Genomic DNA, 21394 nt, shown 5'->3' on the forward strand with positions numbered 1-21394 from the left:
ATGTTTGTGAATATCTGCTGATGATGAAATAGTTTGATTACAACACTCTCTGCTTCATGGACAGTGTGGACACTTGAGCAAAGTCCATGGAGAAAATAGTTATGTGGACCGATCAGTCAATAAAGTAATTAGATCACATGAGAGAGGATCACTGTTTGTTTTGCACTACGTAGATTCTTACTTCAAAGTACGTCAAACGGTCAATGCTGAGGAAACATCCTCAGCATTTAATTTCTCAAAATACTCAAAACATCGTGTTGAGCAACATTCAGCAAGTGGAACCCCGATTCTTACCACAAACTAGTTTGAGGTTTCCTTTGTCTCCTGACTGGATGTCAGCAGGTAAATGATCAACAGAGAGCAGGTGCAAATACTACAAACATCACAAATGATAATGTTCTGTTTTATTGACTAGTTCCTCTACAGCCCTTTTAGTTCCTTTGTTGCTGTATTTTTTATGTATATATTAGTCCCTCTTGTATTTCTAAACAATTTTAATACTTCTTGTTTTTGAATCCTTCGTAAAAACGTTTTCTCTATTTAAAGCTCTTTAAATTGTTGCTTAGTTTGAAAAGAGCTACAAAGGAAACTTATTTCCATGTGCTCATGCAAAGCAAACGATGAGATGCAGGAATCAAGTTAACCACAAAACTGTTGTACTTCTACATAAGTTAAATACATTCAACTGTATGTTGGTAATAGACTAACGTAGATATAATACATTGCTATTGATGTGATTAATTAGGAGTGCAATTTTATTCAGTTTCTTGTTTTAAACAAAGTAGATATACTGAATAATTAAGTACAATATATACATTTGAATATATCTATGTGCTGCATCATTATATATAACACTTATTGTCCTAATGTTAATGCTTTTGAGGAAAAACCTTCTGAATACGATATTATAAACACATTTAAACACACATTTAAAGGCGAACGCTTTTACTGAACATTGGGCTTTTGTTTTCATGATTGACAATTCAGTATATAAGTATAACAGTGTTCTTTGCAGTGTTACTGTGACACACAGCATGTTAGATGCCCAGCATTCCTCCTGTGATGTGGAGTGTCACTGTCAAATTGTATATATTAATAGATTTGGGCTCAATGCTGGCAGCCGCCCATCAATGAGTCCCGGCTGGAATCCACCATCTGTCTGTAAGCACGAGGGAGTTCTTGCTTGGATGAGAGCACACAATGGATGTTGCCTTCTTCTTCTTGAGACGGCAGTAGTTCTGTAACTGTCTACAATTTCATAGTTTATTGATTTTAGATGAATTCCTATTCAATTTAGTGTGTGATTTCAATCACACAATTGGAGGCTAACATTGAGTTAGATATGGCAGAAGTGGATAAGTATGCTCCTTAATATTGCAACTTCAGCTAATTTAATTGGTTTGATGATGAATTTTTACGGTAGCTTTCCTAAAGAATATTTTTTTCTACTAAAGGCTTCATGGTAGTTGCTTTAACTGTGGCATACTATGTTATTGTATCCATTTAGCAAATAGTAAGTCATTTCATTTCCGCAATAATAGGATTTGGCTGCTGAGTAGATATGGAAATGAACACAATCGCCACGTTGTGTGTTTGTCAACATTTTCAGTGAATTTAGCTTTAGTCAAGGTTAGCCACGGCTACGGCAATAGCTTAAGCTCTCTGTACAACAGAGACTACTCAAAGCAGCCGTTTTGACCTGTCATTGCAGGGTAAATCCAGGCGTAATCAAGACAATTGATTATGATGCAATTCCTGTATTCTCTCAGTAATTCCAGTGAGCCAGTATGCACGATACCAGGGGCCTGGCCCACCTTGGGCCATAATTAAAGTCGTTAATTATGGCTGCGGTTCTCCTGAAATGTGTCTGGATGGCTGCTGAGAAAAGGGACGAGCTACTGTGGTCTGTGGTTCTCCATTTGGGTTGCAGGGGCTTTAAATGGCGTTTTATTAAGTAGTCTATTCCAAATATAGTTGCTCGATTTTTAATTTGTGAATCTTACAATTCTTATCTTTTTTTCTTGTAAAGACTTTTAACTTGCAGTTGCAGCAGGTGGCATTCATCATTTTCTTTGTCAAATTCAGTTGTTTTTCAGAACTTGCGTTAGGGCTTCATCAGTCATGCCCACGGAGAGGGAGTCCCTTCGGGCAGGCTCCAGGCCCGGCTCTTATTCAAAGGTCAGGAGATTTGTCTCTTCCTCAAGTGCATTTTTTCTCCTTTTCTGTTTCTGAGGAACAGGGAGCTGCGATGTTGGAGCCGGGGCCACAGCCTCCACTCCATCACGACAGACATCTCAATCTTTTTCCACTGTTAGGCTTTTATACCACGTTTACAGCAGCACAGGTTTTCAATAGTGATCAGTCACTGCTCCTTTCCCCTTCATTCATCACTCTCTCCTTCAAGCTTTTTTTTTTTTTTTTCCCTTTCCTCCTCATCCTTTTCTCTTTTACTTGGACTTCTCCGGTAGCGGAGCAGTGTATTCGTCTCTGCTCTGCAGTTTTTTCATCTCACCTGTTTCCCCCAGACCTCTCTCGTTTTCATCATTTGCTGAGGGGCTGAGTGCGGCCGGATGCCGGTAATCTGGGGCTCTGATTGCATATGGACGTGCATGAATGATACAAAACCTTGTTCCCAAGGTTTGAGTCATGGCTTTAATCATCACTAATGGTGGGTGATGAATACCTCGGACGATTCCTGCTGGAATGGAAAGGGTCTTTAAGCAGGAAAGGGGATCTCCTTGGTTTCCTTTGTGGTGACCACAATGTTTGGTTTTATCTGGAACTTTGCAGGGCATTGTTATTGAAACATGGACATCTCATACGATGGCAACACTGCAACCTTTCAGTCGATACCAGAGTCACGTTAGTAAAGCAGCAGGAGGCACAAATGCGTTCAGTTATCTTGGTCATTGCATTTCATGTTCAAGGGAATTAAATTCTATTCGTTTTCAGGTGCAAGGATTCCGATGATAATTTCATACTTCTCAATAGTTTAGTTGTTGGCAGTCTTGCCATTTGTTGTCTTATTATCAACATACAGGTTTTCATTGTTTTTAAACAAAATCTCAGTTTCTGCCAAATTTAAAAATACCATGAATGAAGAGTAAAGTGACTTTGTAAGGCGTTAAATACAACACACCTGAGATTTTAGAGATATTTTAACTAACAGGCTGATATAGAAAGTTGAATTAAAGCAGCAGTTTACATTACGATTACATACGCGTACAGTATATGGGAAATAATCTGGAAAATATTTTTTCTATAATTTTAAAAAGGTGAAAATCTGACACAATTATTTTTATATATTTCATCAATTAATACATACAAAACTATTTTAAAAAATGGTTTTAAATCTTTACCGACCCAGTTACTGTAATCAGTTGGCGCAACGTTAAAAGTGGTGTTTAGAAACAATAACATGTCATATCATATCTGTTGGCTCGCATCTTGCACCTCTGTTTGGAGACATTATAATATCTTGTCTCCCTGTAGATACCTGTTGAACTGACCTTGGAAACATGGTGTAATCTCTCTCACCACTGTTTACAGTACACATAAAGCTGTTGTTTCTGTGCTCGTGGCTCCAACGTTGAATAATTATTTGCACCGTGCGGTTTATCTGAGATGAACATCTTGATATTCCCTCTCTCTGCTGCGTTTACCTTTCAGCTTTTTCTGGCCCTTCTGCTTAGTGATTAGCGGCTTTAAATATACCATTGTGGAAACTTTACCCATTTTAGGGCTCCCTTAGTAGAAATGCTCACACATGTAGGTGATTAAAAAAAACGGACGTTCAGGTGACCTGGCTTTCTATTAGTTTATCCATACTGCCTTAATCTGATAAAGGTTATTTCAAGTCATTACCCAATTTAATGTGCTCTTTCTTGTTCGCCCTGAGCACTCTTGCGTGTATTTGTTTATTGCCTCCCTCCCTCCCCCACAACACACACACACACACACACACAAACAGGCAGTTCCATCTGGAGTAATACTGGCAGCCTTTCAAAATCATATGCATTCATTTTTAATTAAAATCTAAACTTGGGTGTTTTGCAGCCGGATTTTTAATGTTCTCAGAGGACAGTGAAGGATTCGATGTATAATTCATTTCTCATCGCTCAGCCTGATTGTCTTCACATTGCTTCTACCCAACCTGGGATTATCTAAATGTTTCACTTTTGTATTTGAAAGTCAATGCATTTCTCTGAGGGCCACTGAATAGACCACAGCCTCTATTAGTGATCAGTGTTTGAAGGAAAAAATACATGTTTGGGCTGCGTTATTCAGAATTATGTTTTTAGATCATGCAGTAACAATGGTGGCCATAAAAGTGCTACTAAAACTGAAAGAGAGGTGAGCAGTGAAGTCCGAGCTCTGTTAATAAGTAACGTGAAGGAGGAATTCGTTGTATCACGTTCTCCCCCAAACAAAGGATCTAGTCTGTAGTTTTTCACTAGTGAATCACCAAATAACAAAAAGGTCCCATCATGTAAAAAGGGACTTTTTCATGTTGCCAAATGCCCCATATTTGCTGCATACGTCTCGGACAGTCAGTAATTACACTTAAGCTGCTTGATTGCATTACAGAGCCCCGGATGAATCACACACAACTGCAAACAAAATGAGTTCAGTACATTTAATTGTTAATTAATTTGTTGCACATTTGTTCAGGTGCAGTAACACTCGTAATGTAAAGCTTTAAAAAATACAATCTCAGTCATATCTGACGTGTCATGAGTGTTTTCATGTAATTTTTTTAAGAACAAAACACAGTATATGACGGATAAACCTTTTCTTTAGTGTGTATTCTTTAATAAATCTGTAAAGCAAACACCGAGAAACAGGGCAGCATAACTGATCAACGTCAAAGATCATTCATATTTAGGTAGTGTAGATGTCAACAAAATACATGTGCATTTCCCTTTGTGTAAACACAATTGTGTCTTCATTTTTTTTCCTTTCGATTTGAAGAGTGCGACATAGCGTACTACCCTCCCAGGAAGAGCCCTCACAATAACTGTAACATGTATTGAAACTTTTCTGTTGTCACCTGAAGTATCATAAACGCTTGAGCAGCAGCACTTTTTTGTGCGAGCTCTACATGGCAAACCTCTTCCCCAACCTCTTAGAAACAGCTTAACAAGTTTACAATACTCAACTTTTTTTTTTTTCTCAACTTAAAAAAATAGTTCGGATCAACTGTACCCAATACCAAAATCAATGTGCTTTTCCCCATATAGTGTATAGTGCTGAGTTCAATATGCCCTCCTTCGGCTGTAGTTACAGTGCGCCCGCCTCCCTTCTTTCGAGGCGGGTGGTCGTCACAGGTGGCATCAAGGAGGCCTCTCCCCATGAAACTTCCGGTGTCTGTACCTGCCGTTCTTTTCCTTGGCCCCGTTGATGCAGGCGTTGTGCTTGTTGCTCTGCAAGTGGTTCCAGTACTTGATGAGTTCGTTGGGCTGGAACTGATGCGATGTGATCAGGTGGCTGTACTTGCAACCGGAGTAAGACACCCGCCAGTGGTTGAAGAGGAACTCGTTGGGGGGCGGCGCCGGGTCCACGCGCAGCTTCGCCAGGCAGATCCCCACGTAAACGTCCTCCAGGTGCAGCCTGCGTATGCTGAGCGAGGCCTGGTAGATCAGCTCGGCCATGTCCCCCGAGAACACGTACCCCGTGCCGGAGCAGAATATGGGGTAGCGCTCGCTCGGGTACAGCTCGGGCGGCATGTACCACTTGCTGTCTTTGTTTCGGTTGGGCGCGTAGCCCCTCATCAGGTAGCCGGTGAAGTACCTCTGCCTGGGAGGCAGCTCGGGCTTCAGCAGCTTTTGGACGAGGTACTCTGTGTTGACAAACATGTCGCTGTCTGTCTTCATCACATAGGAGGCGCGTGGGCAATGGGTGGCCACCCAGTTCATGCCCATCAGGGTTTTAATGGTCAGGTTGTAGTAAGTGTCCTGATAGTCCTGCTGGATGATGTCGTGGTGAACGCGGCTCTCGTCCTCTATGCTGCTCTGGAGGTAGGTGTCTGAGCTCTTCCCTGTGCCGAGCAGGAAAAGACGGACAAACCCCAGGCCCATTGCTATGCTCTCGTTGCCCCACGTCTGGCGGATGGCGTTGCGGGCGTCGGCCTGCCCCGGTTCGGCAGCGATGAGGAGGACGAGGAAGGGCACGCTGTCCCTGCACTTTGAAGGCTCGTTCAGGATGTAGCGGTAGGGCTGAGCGCTGAGCCTCCCCCCCACACCCATCTCCTTCTGTAAACTGTTGTTAGCGCTCATGGAGTCCCCGAGCCCCATTACGCCCATTCTGGCTCCTGCTGCCCCTCCTCCACCTCCTGCCGTCTCCCCCGCTGCCCCGTCCGCCTGCTGAGAGCTGAGGTTGAGCGGAGGTTTCGGGGCCACGTAGCCCGTCTCCCTCCACAGGCTCCTGAGGGAGCTGCTCTGGTTGGCTTCTCCCTTGGGGCTGCGGAGGCCCCTGACGGTGTAGGCCAGCGGGTTTTCCCGGGGTCCGCTGCGCCCCGGCAGCCAGTCTTGCTGGCTGAAAAATAAGAAGAGGGTGAAGAGCAGAGCCAGCGAGAGGAGGCCGGCCACGTGGGTCCGGAAGAGCGAGCGCTTGACGGTCCAGGTCATCTTGATGGGACAGCAGTGGCGGCGTCTCCACTGCATGGTGCAGATCTGTGTCGCAGGAAGCCGCGGCTGCTGCTGGGAAATGGGCGGCGGTTACACGCGGTCGCCTCAAACATGTGGTGGCCAACAGTCAGAGGGTTATCTGAGCTGGCAGATGGGTTGCAGTGAGGCCCCGGGAGGAGTCAGAGGAACGTTTGAGCCCCCCAGTGCAGCTCGCCAGAGGGTTGAAGGGGCTCCTGGTGGAGCTAAGAAGGCGATGAGTCTCTGGCCATGGAGGCTTCTTCCTGGCTCCGCCTTGGCACTGTAGACAAAGACTCCTTCAGGATACGATGAGGGTCACCTCTTCTGTGTTTACTGTCTCCAAGCTGAAACAAGAAAAAAGATACATGAGAAAACTGGTCTAAAAATCACTTCCTGTCAATTGTCAGTTGCAGATGTATTTTTCGTTCTACTTGTGGGAAGAACCGAGCATATTTCTTAATCATTTTATTCATGGTTTGTTTTGACACACACTCTATTTCTAAATTACTCCTTCCAGATGCAAAGGCCCCAATTAGCGCTTTCTGCGGATGCGGAGCCCACGGTGGTAAATGGCACTTCTGTAAGCTGACTTAACATTTTGAAAAGGACAAATCAATCAATGAGACAGCTTTTGCAGCATTTTTCATTGGACAGGGACAGAAAAAAAAGCAGGCTCTGGGGATGTGGCTTTCTCAGGAAAGAAATGTGTGATTCAGGAAACACTTTTGGAAGCAGGTTGCTGGCAGTAAAGATTGCTGCTGTAAATATTACTGAGCGTACAGTTCATTGGCACGGCTGAAAGAAGGTGCATTCATGTGTGCCTAGTTGTGGAAATACATTATAACAAAATACAAAGTAAATCAATCGCACAGAAAACACAATTAACATCTGAAAACCTCACAATGAGAGAAAATAACAGCATTTAGCTCAGCACAGCAATGCATCAGTTCCGACTGTAAAAAGTCGTAACTGAAACTATGAGCTGGTCGTCTGCTGCTGGGCACGGGGAGACGGCGGTGTTTCTCGCGTGTCATTATTCAGCATAATGCCTGGGGCACAAGTATGAATTGCAGGTTTGCTCAACGTGATGGCGGCTAACGGCTACACCGAGCCGCTCGGGCAAGCAAGTGTCATCAGCCCCCGACCGCGCGTCGACGAGCTGGGGAGGAGATGCATCTGTCAAAAATGAGTTTTCAGGGTCCAGCAGGCGGCGGCGCCAAGCACGAGCCAGCCCATGGCGATAGCAGCCTTCACCCGCCATTCACCTTCCGGCCTCGGCTTATCAAAGCTGCCTGCTGCCTGTCTGGTTGAGACCACACAGGCCGCCTGATCCTCTACCACAGACATGAATGCAGGCCATGCGAGGAAACATGCATACATGCAAACTAGCATCAAAGCATGCAAAATGTGACGCGAATGATTGCATCTGTTCCCCGCGGGGAGTTGTGCATCAAGGGAAGCACTAAGGCGACCTCATAAGCACACACGCTGATGCTCGAACTCGCCAAGGAAAACAATCTGTTTGCACAAGCACAAAATTGACCGTGCATTGCGCATAATCATATGCACACCAAATACTGCAATGCAAACACAATGAATTTTTGGGGGGTTGGTTCGCAGACCCACTAACACGAAATCGAACGATAGGACTTGATGGTTCAAACAGCGAAGGCGCTGTACGCGACGCCGCTCTCGTGCGTGTAGAACTCACGCGAAGGATGCATTTGGCCATCACACGTAATTATAGCCACACTAAAGACATACGGCATCATTGTGAACTTCAAAGATGACAAACACGCACACACGAGCAAGAAAAAACAGAACGTGCCAACGTGCCAAATAATGAATGTTACCGTGGCCGCAGTGCAAGTCTTGAATCCACCCCGTCCCCCGGAGTGCGTTAATTCACTGAACGCCTGCTTCGCCATTCTGTTTACTCGCGCGCTTGGTTTTTAATCATTTGCGACCACACCAAAGCAGAGCATTGTTTTGTGTCGGCTTAGAGTGAGGGAGATTTTCTTAACTTCCAATTTTCATTTTCCCCCTATGTTTGCTCATTCATCATGACAACCGGCAGGGAACACGATAACCTTTTCAGGCGAGTGTGCTTACCCAGCGCAAGCAATTACAGGAGAATGAGAGGGGCCAGGGTGGGCTTTGTTTTAAAGGTTAACATACTTTACATGGAGGCATAGGCAGCGCTTGAGAGATTTCTCCTGTCAACTAAATGAACATCTAGTTACGTGAGCTCTGATGAAGTGTGCACTACAGGGGGGGGCCTCATAAACATAAATAACCTTGTACACAGGAGGCGCATGCACAATATGGATGCCCACACACACATCCACAATCAGCACATGCGGACCACCATGAATGGTCGAGGGGAAGACTTTCTATATATTTTTTTTCTTCCATGAATGCAAGTTTCACAGGCAGAGCAGACAGCCAGACATTTACTGTTTAGCGGTTCCATTTAATGTGCCGATGCCGATCCTCATTAATTCATTTCGCCTGCCTTCCATCAATGTCACTTTTATCCAAGCCAATTAGTTACACTAGCACTAATTAAAGCCCCAGCGATTCTGCAGCGGTCGATAATCAGAACGGAGGCTCGGGTTGCGACACAGTAGTGAAAATACTAGGCATACATTACAGTGTGTTCTCTCATCCGCCCGGAGTAAAAGATACGCAGTTAACGGATACAGGTGCTTTCCGCAGCGAGGTGTGGGCGCCGCTCTCCTTGCCGTCTTTGTTCATACGCTGTAATGCATGCAAAACAAGCTGGGCCGGTGTCGGTGGGGAAATGACCTTCATTCCGTGAAGCGGTGCACTTTGTGTTGGTGACACATTTTTTCTCGAGACACTTACAGCGATGATTTGTGAGGCGTTTAGGGTGTCAGTTCGCCGGAGTTAGAGGTTGAATTCCGCTTTATTGAAACAGGCCTGACTGATTATGTGGTCACTGCCTTGAAGCAACAGCCCTCAATTAACCACTGCATTTATGATGTATTTTACTGTTCGTTAGGGTAAAGAAACGTTGATGAAGGCCATATAACAGAATGCTAAATTAAGAATGTAGGAATGATTGTAAGGACTATTGCTAGGTTGCAATAATGATTATTTTCCCAATTCATTATTGTTTTGTTCATAAAGCCTCACGAAATAAATACATATGGCCAATATGATTTCCCAATGATAGACAATTCACATTCAAAGTGTGCACTAACATGCATAAAATCTTAAGGAATTCTCTATTATAAATGACATGGGATGGATCGCCGCTAACGCAGAACAGGTTACAGTTTTATCATTTTCTTGTTTCATTTAACAACTTAAACACAGACTTTTGAAAGTTCTCTATTGTCAACTGTAACAGACCCCTTTCAGGATGACCCTTGTCTCCTGATTCCTGACAACGGTGCAGTAAATGGCAATAAAAATGAAAGGACCGCACCAAGTTACATCTCTGTTTAATCTGACAGCTCTCTATTGAAAGCATTTGAGTTGGGAGACTAAAACCAAACCTAAATCTTTAGCAATATCCTTGTATATGAAAGCGACGTTATCTCGCTCTAATATTGACTTGACCTGCACAACAACGAGTCGCAAATGATTTCACATCTGCTTTTTCTCCTCTAACGTCACGCTAGGATCATCTTAAAAAGTACCGTCCCGGGTTTCAGTCCCCAGTTTCAGAGCAGAAAGCAAAGAGTACAAAGTTCTCCGCTCAATGTTGGCGGGGTCCCATTTCAATGCTTTATGTTCTGCTTCTTTCTCTAAAGTCATTTTCTGACTATTATCATAAACTATTATTCCAGATGTTTCTGTTAGCTATGTAAAATGTGTATCCACCAGTTTGAGCCAGCTGTTCAAACTGTTTATCCATTACTTTAGCTGACCTTTCCAAGTGTCTGTCCTTTACTTATAACTAACTATTCCCAACCATTCATACAGTACATCTAGACAATTATTCCCAACTGTGCATTCATCCGTTTCAGCCAACTGTTTATTCATTACCTTTAGCTATTTCAAGTAGAGATGTCTGGGAAAACAATGGTTGTGCCTCGTTGCCTTACACAGTGAGGCTTGTATTAATTAAACAATGTTAGCCGATTGGTCATAGTCTTTCTAACTAGTTTCAAGCGCTCTCCATCGGTGTCAGTGGAACAGCTCACACAGGTCTTACCACCACTCCACAATCTTTCTATTTCTTGTATTGCAATGCATTTGTCGAGATGTTGAATTAAACATTAAATCAGGCAACAGGTGACACCGTCCATTTTCCTTCTATTTTTGTCTGTTTCCATTTAGACCAAGTTTCCTGTTGTTGAAATGTTTATCATCCAGATATCTCAGTTTTATCCGCTGACGTTTCCAGAGACTGGACTCGGAAATTGAACCCACAAGGAAAACAAAAAAAAAAAGGAAGTTGCAGTTGTGTAGTCCAAGAGTTTTCAAAACAACAAACATTTTATCCATGAATTAGTGCCAAGAAAATACTTTAATTGGATACTAAAACGTTGCTTGGGTGTAGGCCTGTTTGGGAACGATGCTGTGTGTAGCCGGCCTCAAAGGGGCCGCTGGGAGACGGAGGTTGCGTCCACGCTCAGCGCTGCAGAGCAGATGAGGGACACTGGAAACCAGCAGATGTGTATTTTTCTTTTTTTTTAGCCTACATGACGCACACGCTGGTCAGATCTGGGTTTCCCATCAAATAAACATCATCATCTAATCCCTAAAGGGTCGATTCATTCAAATGACAAAAAAACTCATATATAGCAAGCCCTGTTTGCCCGTGTAAACCAGGCTGCCTCCACCTCAATACCATTGGGGGATTTATTTTGTTTTCAGATGCTGGTTCCAATACAAATTGTTCTACCCGACATCCTACATTAGTCAAGAATAGCAGGAGCTTTTTTCCTTAAAGAGTTAAGTTTTTATTTCATCCAGGTTGTTTCTACGTTGAGGGGCTTTTATGCTGTTCTTTGTTACGTGACACTAAAAGTAATACCTTTTGGTTTTTAAATGTTTGGTCAGAAAAAAAAAATTTTTCACTGTACACACCGAGATAGAAACCCCGGATATCTCCAAACATTACTTGATGAACCCAGAAATGAGGAATCTGCTTTTATACTTTGTCTAAACGGACCCTTTAACACCCGAGTTAAAATCACACAATGCGCAGGGTAACGTTTATATTCACTGTCCTTTCACAAAGGATACAGCAGACTTTTAAAAGTGGGCTAAAATCTACAAGATCCCTCTGAGAAATAGATAAGATAGATAGATTCAACTCTGAGCTGCTGTAGCTGTAGTAAACATGTATGGCAGCATATTTCTATCTCAGCCCCGAGAGACATCCAACCCTTCTCATTGTGCTGCTGCCAACTTCCACCATTCGTTGGAAAAATCTAATCAAATTTTCCAACTTTGACTCTTTTTGAAGTTGTCACTCTGAGCCACGGCACAGTTAATAAAGAGGTGGTTTGCAAATTAGACCCTATTAAAGTTTCATAGTCTCGTGGGCAGAGTGAACACCCGGCTGAGCTGCTTTTTCATCCATCCATCTCAGCAGTAAGCATGCAGACACGTTCAGTGCCCGACGGCTCAGGCGGCTGGACGTGACGAAGTGGATAAAAAGCCTTGTTAATTGAACTCGATCAATGGGAACTCCATGGCCCGGCCTGCTGACAGGTCCAACAAGAAGTTTCCTCAACTTTAACCTATGTGAAGCAATCTTTCTGTCCCTTCGGATACCTCTGATCTGCTTCAGGCTGAACAAAAGCTGTAATGAACATGAACTCTTATAAAATAACAGTATTCTCCATGTTCAGCTATGCCTTGAACACCTGCCAGACTCACTGCCCTTGCAGCATTTGAGGAAGCCGCCGGGGCTCCAGAAGGTACCTAATGGAAAGGAGATGAAGGATGTTGGGACAGCGAAGGGCATTGATGGATACGCGTATTGATAGATGGATGGATACCGAGGCGGGCTGGCGGGGGCTGGATGGCTGCTTGTAGCCTAATGGAGGGGAGAGGCTAAATGAATAATGAGGACGTTTGAGGAGTGATGAGCCGTGCGGTTCTGCGTACCTCCTCCTGCTCATGGTGCTTGCGGGCTGCTGACGGGGCTGCGGGCGGCTGTCAGAGAGCGCGTGCCCCGGTCCCTCTGCCCGCCATCGCCGCCTCCTCGGTCCGCAGACAACCCGCGCTTGTAGTACCTCTCCCCGCTCCTCTCAATCACACCGGCAGCCTGGCACGCGTCGTCCCAACCGGCTCAGCGAAAGCTGGGGGATTTTTTTGGTTCTCTCCTCCTGCTGCGACTCCTCCTCGCCCGCCTCTCCCGCTCTCCGGCTCCGCGGGTCCGTTGTTTGCCACAGCCCACCGCGGTCTACCTCACTTAATAAACATCTGTCTTGTTCCCACCGACTCGCTGTTTCCCTGTTGTTTATCCAGGTCCCTTCTCCTTGTGTTGTAACTGCCTCGGTCCACGCACGTCTTATCCCGAGCTCGAGCCGCTCCGAGGAGGGAAGAGCGCCGCCGCAGCAGCAGCAGGAGCGCGACTGGTCCTTTGCGTTGCTCGGCGGGAGGATTTATCCCAGTGTACAACCCCCCCCCCCCAAAAAAACAAGCAGTACTTTACTTTCTCCTCCCCGCTTTGTTTTGTCAGTCAAGCGCTTTTTTTCCCTTTCGCCTCCCTGTATTTTTCCTCCACTCACTCTTTGACCGACCTCTTGTCAGCTTTCCCAGCCGCGCGCCGCAGCTGTTGGCCGGGGGAGGCTGCCCGTTAGACGCCGCTCTACTGACGGAGCTCTACAACGTCACCGCTATTATGGGAGCATCTCACGTGACCCTCGTGCTGCATTTAAGGGGTGTTGGGGAGAACGGTTGCACAACATAGGCACACGCACACAAACGCACGGCATGGCACGCATGATAACATTGGAAAAAAAATACAAATATGTCAAATATGTCTAGGACCTTAATCTCATTGGATAGCTCACAAAACCTTTGTGACTGAACTTTATTTTGTGGATATTTGGTCCAGCTTGTTATGTAATGCCACGACAGCCTGAGACTCTCTGCAAAGGTGTGGATGCTGTACAAACTAGTGGGGCTTGTTGTACAGGAAGAGACATGTCGATGCTACACTGACTTGCCTGTACAATAGTGTGTCTTCAATTTTGTGGTTTGGGGAAGGCCCTATCCGGGAATCATGAGAATGCCTGCATGCGCAAAGCCAGGTTCAGTTATAAATACAGTTATTAATATGATGAAAATTGCTTTTAACGACAACTGACTCCTGATCAGGGATGTTACTACATTTGCTACGATGTCACTGCCCTGAAGTGGATGTTCTGTCTGAATACGAACGGTGATTCCTCCTACTTTTCTCACATGCTCTGAATGCAGCCCTTCCCCCTCCTTTCCTTCCCATTCCTAAAGCCCTCCGCCCTGCTCCACCACCTCTTCGGTGGAAAAAAAGGGGTTTAACTCGCAAAGAGCATGGTGGCCAGCGGTTGTCTGGTAACAGCTGGATTTGGCACCATTGTGCTCTTTGTTTAACCCCGCTTGAAATGTTTCTCGCTTTTCAAAACCTTTTTTAAAGCACTTTTTTTGCCCCGTTTGTTACATTTGCGATGCCTCATTATGCACACACGTTACCACCTATATTTAGCAAGCTTTCAAATCCACACCGATGAGGAAAAAACACACACACACACACAAACATTCCCAGGCCTTAACAGCATGATGATGAAACCTGTCTCATTAATGACTCAAAAACAATGCATATCGTAAATCAGCCTTCAGCCATGTTTACTCTCATGCAGCGTTTCTTGATAGGCGATGAAAGCAGCTTGTACCCCCCCTTCCTCTCCCAGTAGAAGTGGAGCAGATGGAATTATGGCTCACGAAAAGGAAAGAGAAAGTGAGCCGACGGGAGAGCCGCCCCTTGCAGCACTGTACATATTGTAAGGTAGCACCACAGCAAAGCAGCACAGGTGACTGAATAATTAATTGGAGCCGTGTCTTTGACAAATGTACTTTGGAGGCCATTAGCTCGGCTACCTGGCCGGCGAGAGCATATTTGTCAGAGGAAAGTAATGCCGGGGTTGGTGATTGATTTTTCAGAGGCTGCCAGGTTAGAGGCGGCGCGCCTGTGTACATTAATATCATGTGGCATCCATTAGATGGGTAGACTTCCTCAACGCATCCCCCCCCCCCCCTAAAGACCAGTCTATCAAGATTGAAATTGTGATCATTCATTAATGGTGCTAAAGGAGTACCTTGGAAAGTAAAGTATGTCTGAGGAATACACATATACACAGATGTCCACACCCATCATTTATCACTAACAAAAAATTCCTCTGCCATCAAGATAATTATGATTTATAAGAACTGACAGGGCAACGGCCCGCCGTGTCCCTGTTGTAAGGGCCGTGGCGAGATTTGGCCACCACTGGGGCAGCTCCCTCCCACAAGGGGCAACCCAATCAGTGCAAAAGCAAAAAACAACAATAATAATAATTGTAATAATTTAGGTTAGTGATGGCAGTTCATGTTACGTAATCTCCTTTTATCTCACAAAACACCTGCACTTTTAAATAAAAAGTCAATAAAATATTTGCATACTTCACAAAATGGAGAAGCCAGAGTCCACGTCTCTTAAATAGAAACTATTTAAGGTTTTGTTTCAAAAGAGCTGCCCAAAAATGTGTGAAGTGCAATTTTCTTTCTCGAGTTTCTTTTCAATGAAAAGCAATGAGCTCACTTACCAATGATCCCTCCCTTTGCATAAAGACCATGAATCCTCTCACATTTGAATAATTTCTAATTTCTATGCTTTCAGTCATGGTCATTTTGCCATATTGGCTAGACGTGAAAATAAATGCTAGCTCATATGGCAAATAACAGAGTTATATCTACCTATTCACATAGTTAGTTTTCACATTTTTAAAGTCAATTGTCAGTCTCTTTGTTCCGATTTTTCCCAAAGCAAATTGTTCTGTACTTTACTTTCTCACTCAGGGCACTGCGGCAGGAAGGAAGGGTTGGTTATCTCAACGCTACACCTTAAAAGAAATGCAGACCCACACGACATGAGAGCTGTTATTGCTTCTCTGAAAAAGTGCAGTCGCAATATCCTGTGGCAGAGCCTCCAATTCAGCCAGAGATGTCTCTCCCAATATCTTTTATCTATCAGGGTTCATGCAAAATAATACTTTTTTTGTTTTTAAACGACTCTGTTTTATTATGGTACTTTATTTTATACCGTTTATATATATCTTCATATCTTGGTAGCATTAACGTATATTTACAAGGTTAAAGTTGTTGTCACTTAAATTCTAAGAGGACGATGTAACCAAGGTGTGGAAATAGAAATCGATTTTTCTCATGGTGACTATCTTTGCGTCTGAAATCAACACATTGTGCACACGTGTGTGTGCAAGTTTTAGTAAAGTAAAGACATTTATTTGTGATACATGAGGAATCATGAAAACATGGTTTGACCATTTTAATAAAGAGAAAATCTAATATCAGATCCATGTTGAAATACATTTTTCTTTGATCCAAGAATCCAATCAGATAATTCATGCAATTCAAACATTTGGCATGCGGTACGGTAAGAAGCACGCTTGTCAAAATGGATCGTCTGGCGTTTTTGCAGATGGACAACAAGCGGGCGGCAATGCGTTCTACCGTCACAATATAGAGGCAGAATATTGAAAGCCGGCCAGCAAAGATGCATGGTTGTCTGTGTTTGTTCACGCGAAAGAGAAATCGGATTCCAGTACACAGGCAGAGCATTTTTTTTCCATGCGTAAATCCCTCTCAAGCGAGTCCTCACACGTCCTCACACAAGGGGTACAGGCTTAAGAAGCAGTGCACTCATCACTGCCAGATATAGATGTGGTCAGACAGTCTATGATTCAGCAACAATGTACAAACCAACAATGTAAACAAGAAGAGCTGGAGGTGAAAGCCGGAAGTTGTGTGGAAAGGGATTCATCACGTTATACTGCAAAGTGATCTCATAATTAATGGTACAATAAAATACATCAGTTTGGGATTAAGATGAAAATGAGATTAAAAGTAATGGAGAGTATTTCATGTGAATTAAAAAAGCAAGTAATCATATGATCTGTTTGAACTTTGAATTCAACACAGTAGCCGTCAATTCATGATCCACTTACATTAAATAAAGTAGTGAGAATGAAATCAGGTAAAACTCAATACAAATGCTCTGATGCCATCGTCAGCACTAGAATCTCTAAATCTCTAGAATACATTCTTAAGAATCCCTCTCAGAAAGAAGGTCTCTGCGCACAATAATAACACATGACCAACTGGCTCTTTGAAAGTCCAAACAATATAATCGAATATAAACTACATGCTTCACATTATAACCTGTGCTGCACAATTCAGTTGTATATGACTAAGATTCAAAGACATGTATCATGCAGGAGAAAGGCAGATACGCTAGAAAGGCTCAGCTCCACGGCTTGTGTGGGCCACCACAAACCTGGATGGATCGTCCTCAGCCAAGACACACTCAGTATCTTGGCTGAGGACAATACCAGCTGCTGTAAAATTACCTCTGATCCCCTGTGAAAGAGTAGAGAAAACTGCCATCCGCAACCATGACAATGTTCTCCATAAACACAACTTGTTTCTGCCAATGTGAATTCATCAGTGTAGAATGTTGTTCAAGGGCAATAGTTCATGGAATGAGCTGATTGTCACTGCAAGTATCCTACAAATTCAGTGAAGTGCCCAAAGTATAATATATATATATATATAGTGTCATGAAGTAAGGACAGACCTGTCATTATAAGGTTCCATGAGGGTCAGTGTCCCTTAACGTTATCTTAACTTATTTGTTTTATCAATCAACTTTTTTTATTTGCCAGAAAGCAACAGAGCGAGCACGGATGCATTGTAGCTTTAGCAAGAAACGTCTCTTATGAGACCTTCGGGCGTGTTGCTTGTTTATATCCTAAAGAGTGGGACAAGGCTGAAGCCGTCCGTCTGAATGCAGTCGTTTTCGTGTCTCCCTTTTAAAGGAATGGGTTACAACTAAAAGGGTTACGTGCCGGAAGTGTTGCTACTGAAATGAGACAGACCTTTATGCCCACTAATGCTGTCTAACAGTCGCACCATCGTGGGCTTTGGTTATGGGAATAAGCATTATTTAAAATCATCCTTATTTAAAAAAAAGGTAGCATCTATAATGAAGTAATCACTAATTTAATGAACAAGCCTCGGGCATCACTAAAACACATCCAGCATGTTGTGTGTTCTAACAGGTGCGCTCTCCGTCTGGTTGAAATGCTCGTGGACTGATACCAACAAACGTTTACCATCGCTGAGGTTTGGAGGCCTTTCTGCTTTTTTCGTGACAGTAATCCATGATTTTACTGCAGAGAAATCCTTTTTTTGTAGCTTTACCTGCTGTGGATTTTATTCATTGATATTGTTCATACATCTTTGTGTTATCTGCCTTGGCGACGTTATATTTGGCAATTCTATAACAAGTTTCAGGTTATTCAATAACTTTGTTATTGGCATGATCCACAGGTATAGGTAATGCAAGTCATCCAAAAACCATAGTTACCCTGGTCGCGCCGCCCTGGTTTTCCACATTTAGTTTTGAGGTAGAACTGAAATAAAAGCTTGAGGACTCTATGGCTTCATGGCAGGAAACATTCAAAGCATCTCACTCCATTGTGTGGTTGACTGTATGTTGGTTTGATGTCAAAGAAGAGGTGGGGATGTTTTTCCAATTTAAGTTTATTTTATTTTGGCGGAAAAAATCTTTTTCTTTGATTGCTTCAAGACGGTTTTGAGGTGGTTTGTTCAAAGGATTTACTGACTGCTCTGGTCTCTTCCAGGGTGCCTGATTACTCATATTCTTAACATGTTGCCACCAAAGCTTACCTGATTAACTCACATCATAACCACCGTACTTTGTGCATGATACTTAATTTCTTTAGTGGAAAGATGATTGAATTAGTGCTTCATTATTTATTTCAAAGCAGCATGAGAAAACTCATTCGTTGGTTATTGGAAACAAGAACCATTTGATTTGTTTCAATAAGAACTTCCTCACCCTCATATCTTATTGTTAGTAAACTTTACATCCCTCTGATGTACATATAGTTTGCATTTTGTCCCTTCCTGCTACAGTTCATGTTTTGTGTCTTTTTCTTATTTTGCAATTTTTACCACCTGATATGTACAGTGTTAGAACAGAAAAAGGAGACAGGCGATTTAAGCCAATTTTGGCTCATTGAGGCTGAGGGATGAGGGAGTCAATGTGCAGGGGGATGCTCGCACAAGGAAACACTGGGTTGCAATGCACGTCTCTCTGTCATAGGATTCTTTTCAGGGTTTTTCTTTTTTTTCTGCACACACATACACTTTACCTGGGCCTGCCCTCTTGTGCGTTTGAAAAACGGCAGGCCGCTGTGGGCATGATGGCAGTTGGATGGGTAAAAAACGCAGAGGTCAGCTATCACTTTGAAACATGCTGGTCCTTATCTCTGTCATGAGGCCTAATAGAGTAATGAATCAACATAGAGCCTGGCTCTCTCCTGAATGGACCACTGCCTCCACCACCAACACTTGCACTTTACCTCGACAATGCTTACTGCTTCTGTGAGCATCTTTTGCCTTCCACCGATGTTTACGGGCGGTTTTCAGAAGTGCCCGAATTGTGACTTTAGTCGGGGGTGTATTCACACGTAAGCTCTACTAGCCCATCGTAGAATCAGCCACTATGAAATAACGCCGTCCGTTGACAAATTGGATGAAGGGTCTTTTTGTTGGGAGGGTAATAGTGCCAAATTGGAAAGGCTCATATTTGTAATCACTTAGATCGAGTCACACGACTGGTGCCAAATCGCTGTCTACATTTTTTCAGAGCTTTAATGAGTTTTCACAGAGAAGAGGAGGGAAGCATAACTCACAGCTTGAGGAAGCTAATGAAGAAAACGTTGTATTTAAATTGAGCTGAAAAGTACCTGCAAAGTATTGATGAAGTCTACTCAATGTTTGCTGTTGGTGGCAAGAAAAATGCTTTTTTTCTTTTAGTGATAGAGTTAATATATCAGATCGTAGATATCAGTCCTTAGCCCATTTATTACATTGTTGACTCAAAGTAGGCAAGACCATTTAAATTAAATCCATTATTGAGACTCCAGCCTCCAATGTTACAACTGTGCGAGCCAATTGTGAATTTAAGAAGTCAATATGTTGCCGCGCTGGCACATCACAGTCACCACAACAGACATAGAGCACATTTTAGCGTTTCACATTTTTGCTATCCACTCAATCTGGCTGTCCAAACAACACATTTACTTTTTTTCTTTTATTTTAAGGGATGATACACAGACAAAACAACAAGAGAACGACAAATTAGTGAATTACAAACCAACATACGGTCAGGATATAGGAAAAGTATGTGCATGTGTGTGTGTGCCCAAACCAAGTGGATTTGGGCAGCCCAGGACAACCTATTTTCTACAGTCTTTTAAAAACAGGTGGTCCAGGTAGGTGTATAATAATGCAAAGACTCATAAAAGCGTTATTTGGCACGATACAGAGCAGAGGAAGGCAAATTTGAATATTTTTCAAATAAAATAAGCCCTCCTGGGCTGCTTCTCTGCACATCCCAAGGTGGTTGCCTCGAAACACACACCTGCAACATGTTTCTTTTTCATCACAGGCTAGATTGATTTCATTATGTGGGTGTTTACTTTAATTATTTGTATGCTGCTATTTATTGTGGAACGCCTGAAAAATAGTGCAGGGCCAATGTAATAACTACTCTTACTGGGCTTATAGTAAACATTAAGGCCACCTCGTGAATAACATGGGCCACACAATGACTACCACTTTCAGGGACTTTTACCGTGTCCCCACGTCCGTCAAAATATGGTCACTTCCATTCGCTGGTTACTGAAAAAGCCAAGTGGCAGATAACAGCCACTGGCTAATAGTATTATCCAAGCACTGCGAGCGTTTAGCAATTGTGACTTCCTGGCTACGAGCGAAGCAAACAGTCCATTCCGTTGTGTCTGCCAGGACGGTTACACTCTGCCGTTCCGTCTCAGCGCCCTCCTCCATCCTGCATTCCTTTCAGCTAAGGCTGACTAAGCCCCTTTCCAGCGCCCGTCCCTCAACCACTGCCCTCCCATCCTCCCCCAGCTGAGCCCGTCCACGCCCCGCCTCTACAAAGGCCTACAAATGGAAACAAAATATTGCACTACCGTGATGAAAATTGAAAAGAAGTTTTCCCGGTTTGAGGGTAAACTAATCCGTTCGTTTTCACCGATATTAATTTAATAGTATTTTCAAGAGTCACATTTATGTGATATGACCAAAAATTTGTAGATCCACAATAAGCTTTTTCGGCTATACAAAGCCACTTTTTTAGGTTCAGAAAATATTAACTAAGTAAGTAAAATATGAAGTGTCAAACATGTTATTTCACAATTACTCAACACCGTGGGACTAATACGCCGGCCTGCTGGTTGAAAATCAGCGTGACGCCTCATCTGTCTTATGGTGAATTGTTTGCTCTCTGACTCACTCAGTTCCACATTTACGCAGATACGTTTAATATCTATGTTCACATTGACAAATCATCCAATTAACCCTACATTGGAATTGTTTGCATTGTGAAAACACTGAACAAATAATGCTCCACAACAACGTTGTCTCGGATGTTTCAAATATTCCTTAGA

At 43.4% G+C, this 21394-nt stretch overlaps 1 protein-coding gene across 3 annotated transcripts; it reads right to left on the reverse strand.

Moving 5' to 3' along the window:
- Positions 1-4622: 4622 nt before the first annotated feature.
- b3galt2 (UDP-Gal:betaGlcNAc beta 1,3-galactosyltransferase, polypeptide 2) lies at positions 4623-13472 on the reverse strand. Of its 3 annotated transcripts, none has more exons than XM_078107680.1 (2): positions 13376-13472; positions 4623-6988 (listed from the first exon to the last, which is right to left on the reverse strand). In XM_078107680.1, the coding sequence occupies exon 2, from the start codon at positions 6660-6662 to the stop codon at positions 5334-5336; it is 1329 nt and encodes a 442-aa protein (XP_077963806.1). In that variant the 5' UTR covers positions 6663-6988; positions 13376-13472; the 3' UTR covers positions 4623-5333. The 3 variants fall into 3 exon arrangements, with proteins under 3 accessions (XP_077963806.1, XP_040040608.2, XP_077963805.1); XM_040184674.2 differs by having other exon boundaries at positions 12738-13467; XM_078107679.1 differs by having other exon boundaries at positions 12552-13448.
- Positions 13473-21394: the final 7922 nt, after the last annotated feature.

The sequence above is a fragment of the Gasterosteus aculeatus genome, chromosome 8 (genome assembly GCF_964276395.1).
Source record: "Gasterosteus aculeatus chromosome 8, fGasAcu3.hap1.1, whole genome shotgun sequence".
Taxonomy (NCBI): Eukaryota; Metazoa; Chordata; class Actinopteri; order Perciformes; family Gasterosteidae; genus Gasterosteus; species Gasterosteus aculeatus.

What these genes read in the sequence shown, in the direction of transcription:
- b3galt2 (XM_078107680.1), bottom strand. Translation starts at nt 6,662, where the DNA reads ATGCAGTGGAGACGCCGCCACTGCTGTCCCATCAAGATGACCTGGACC.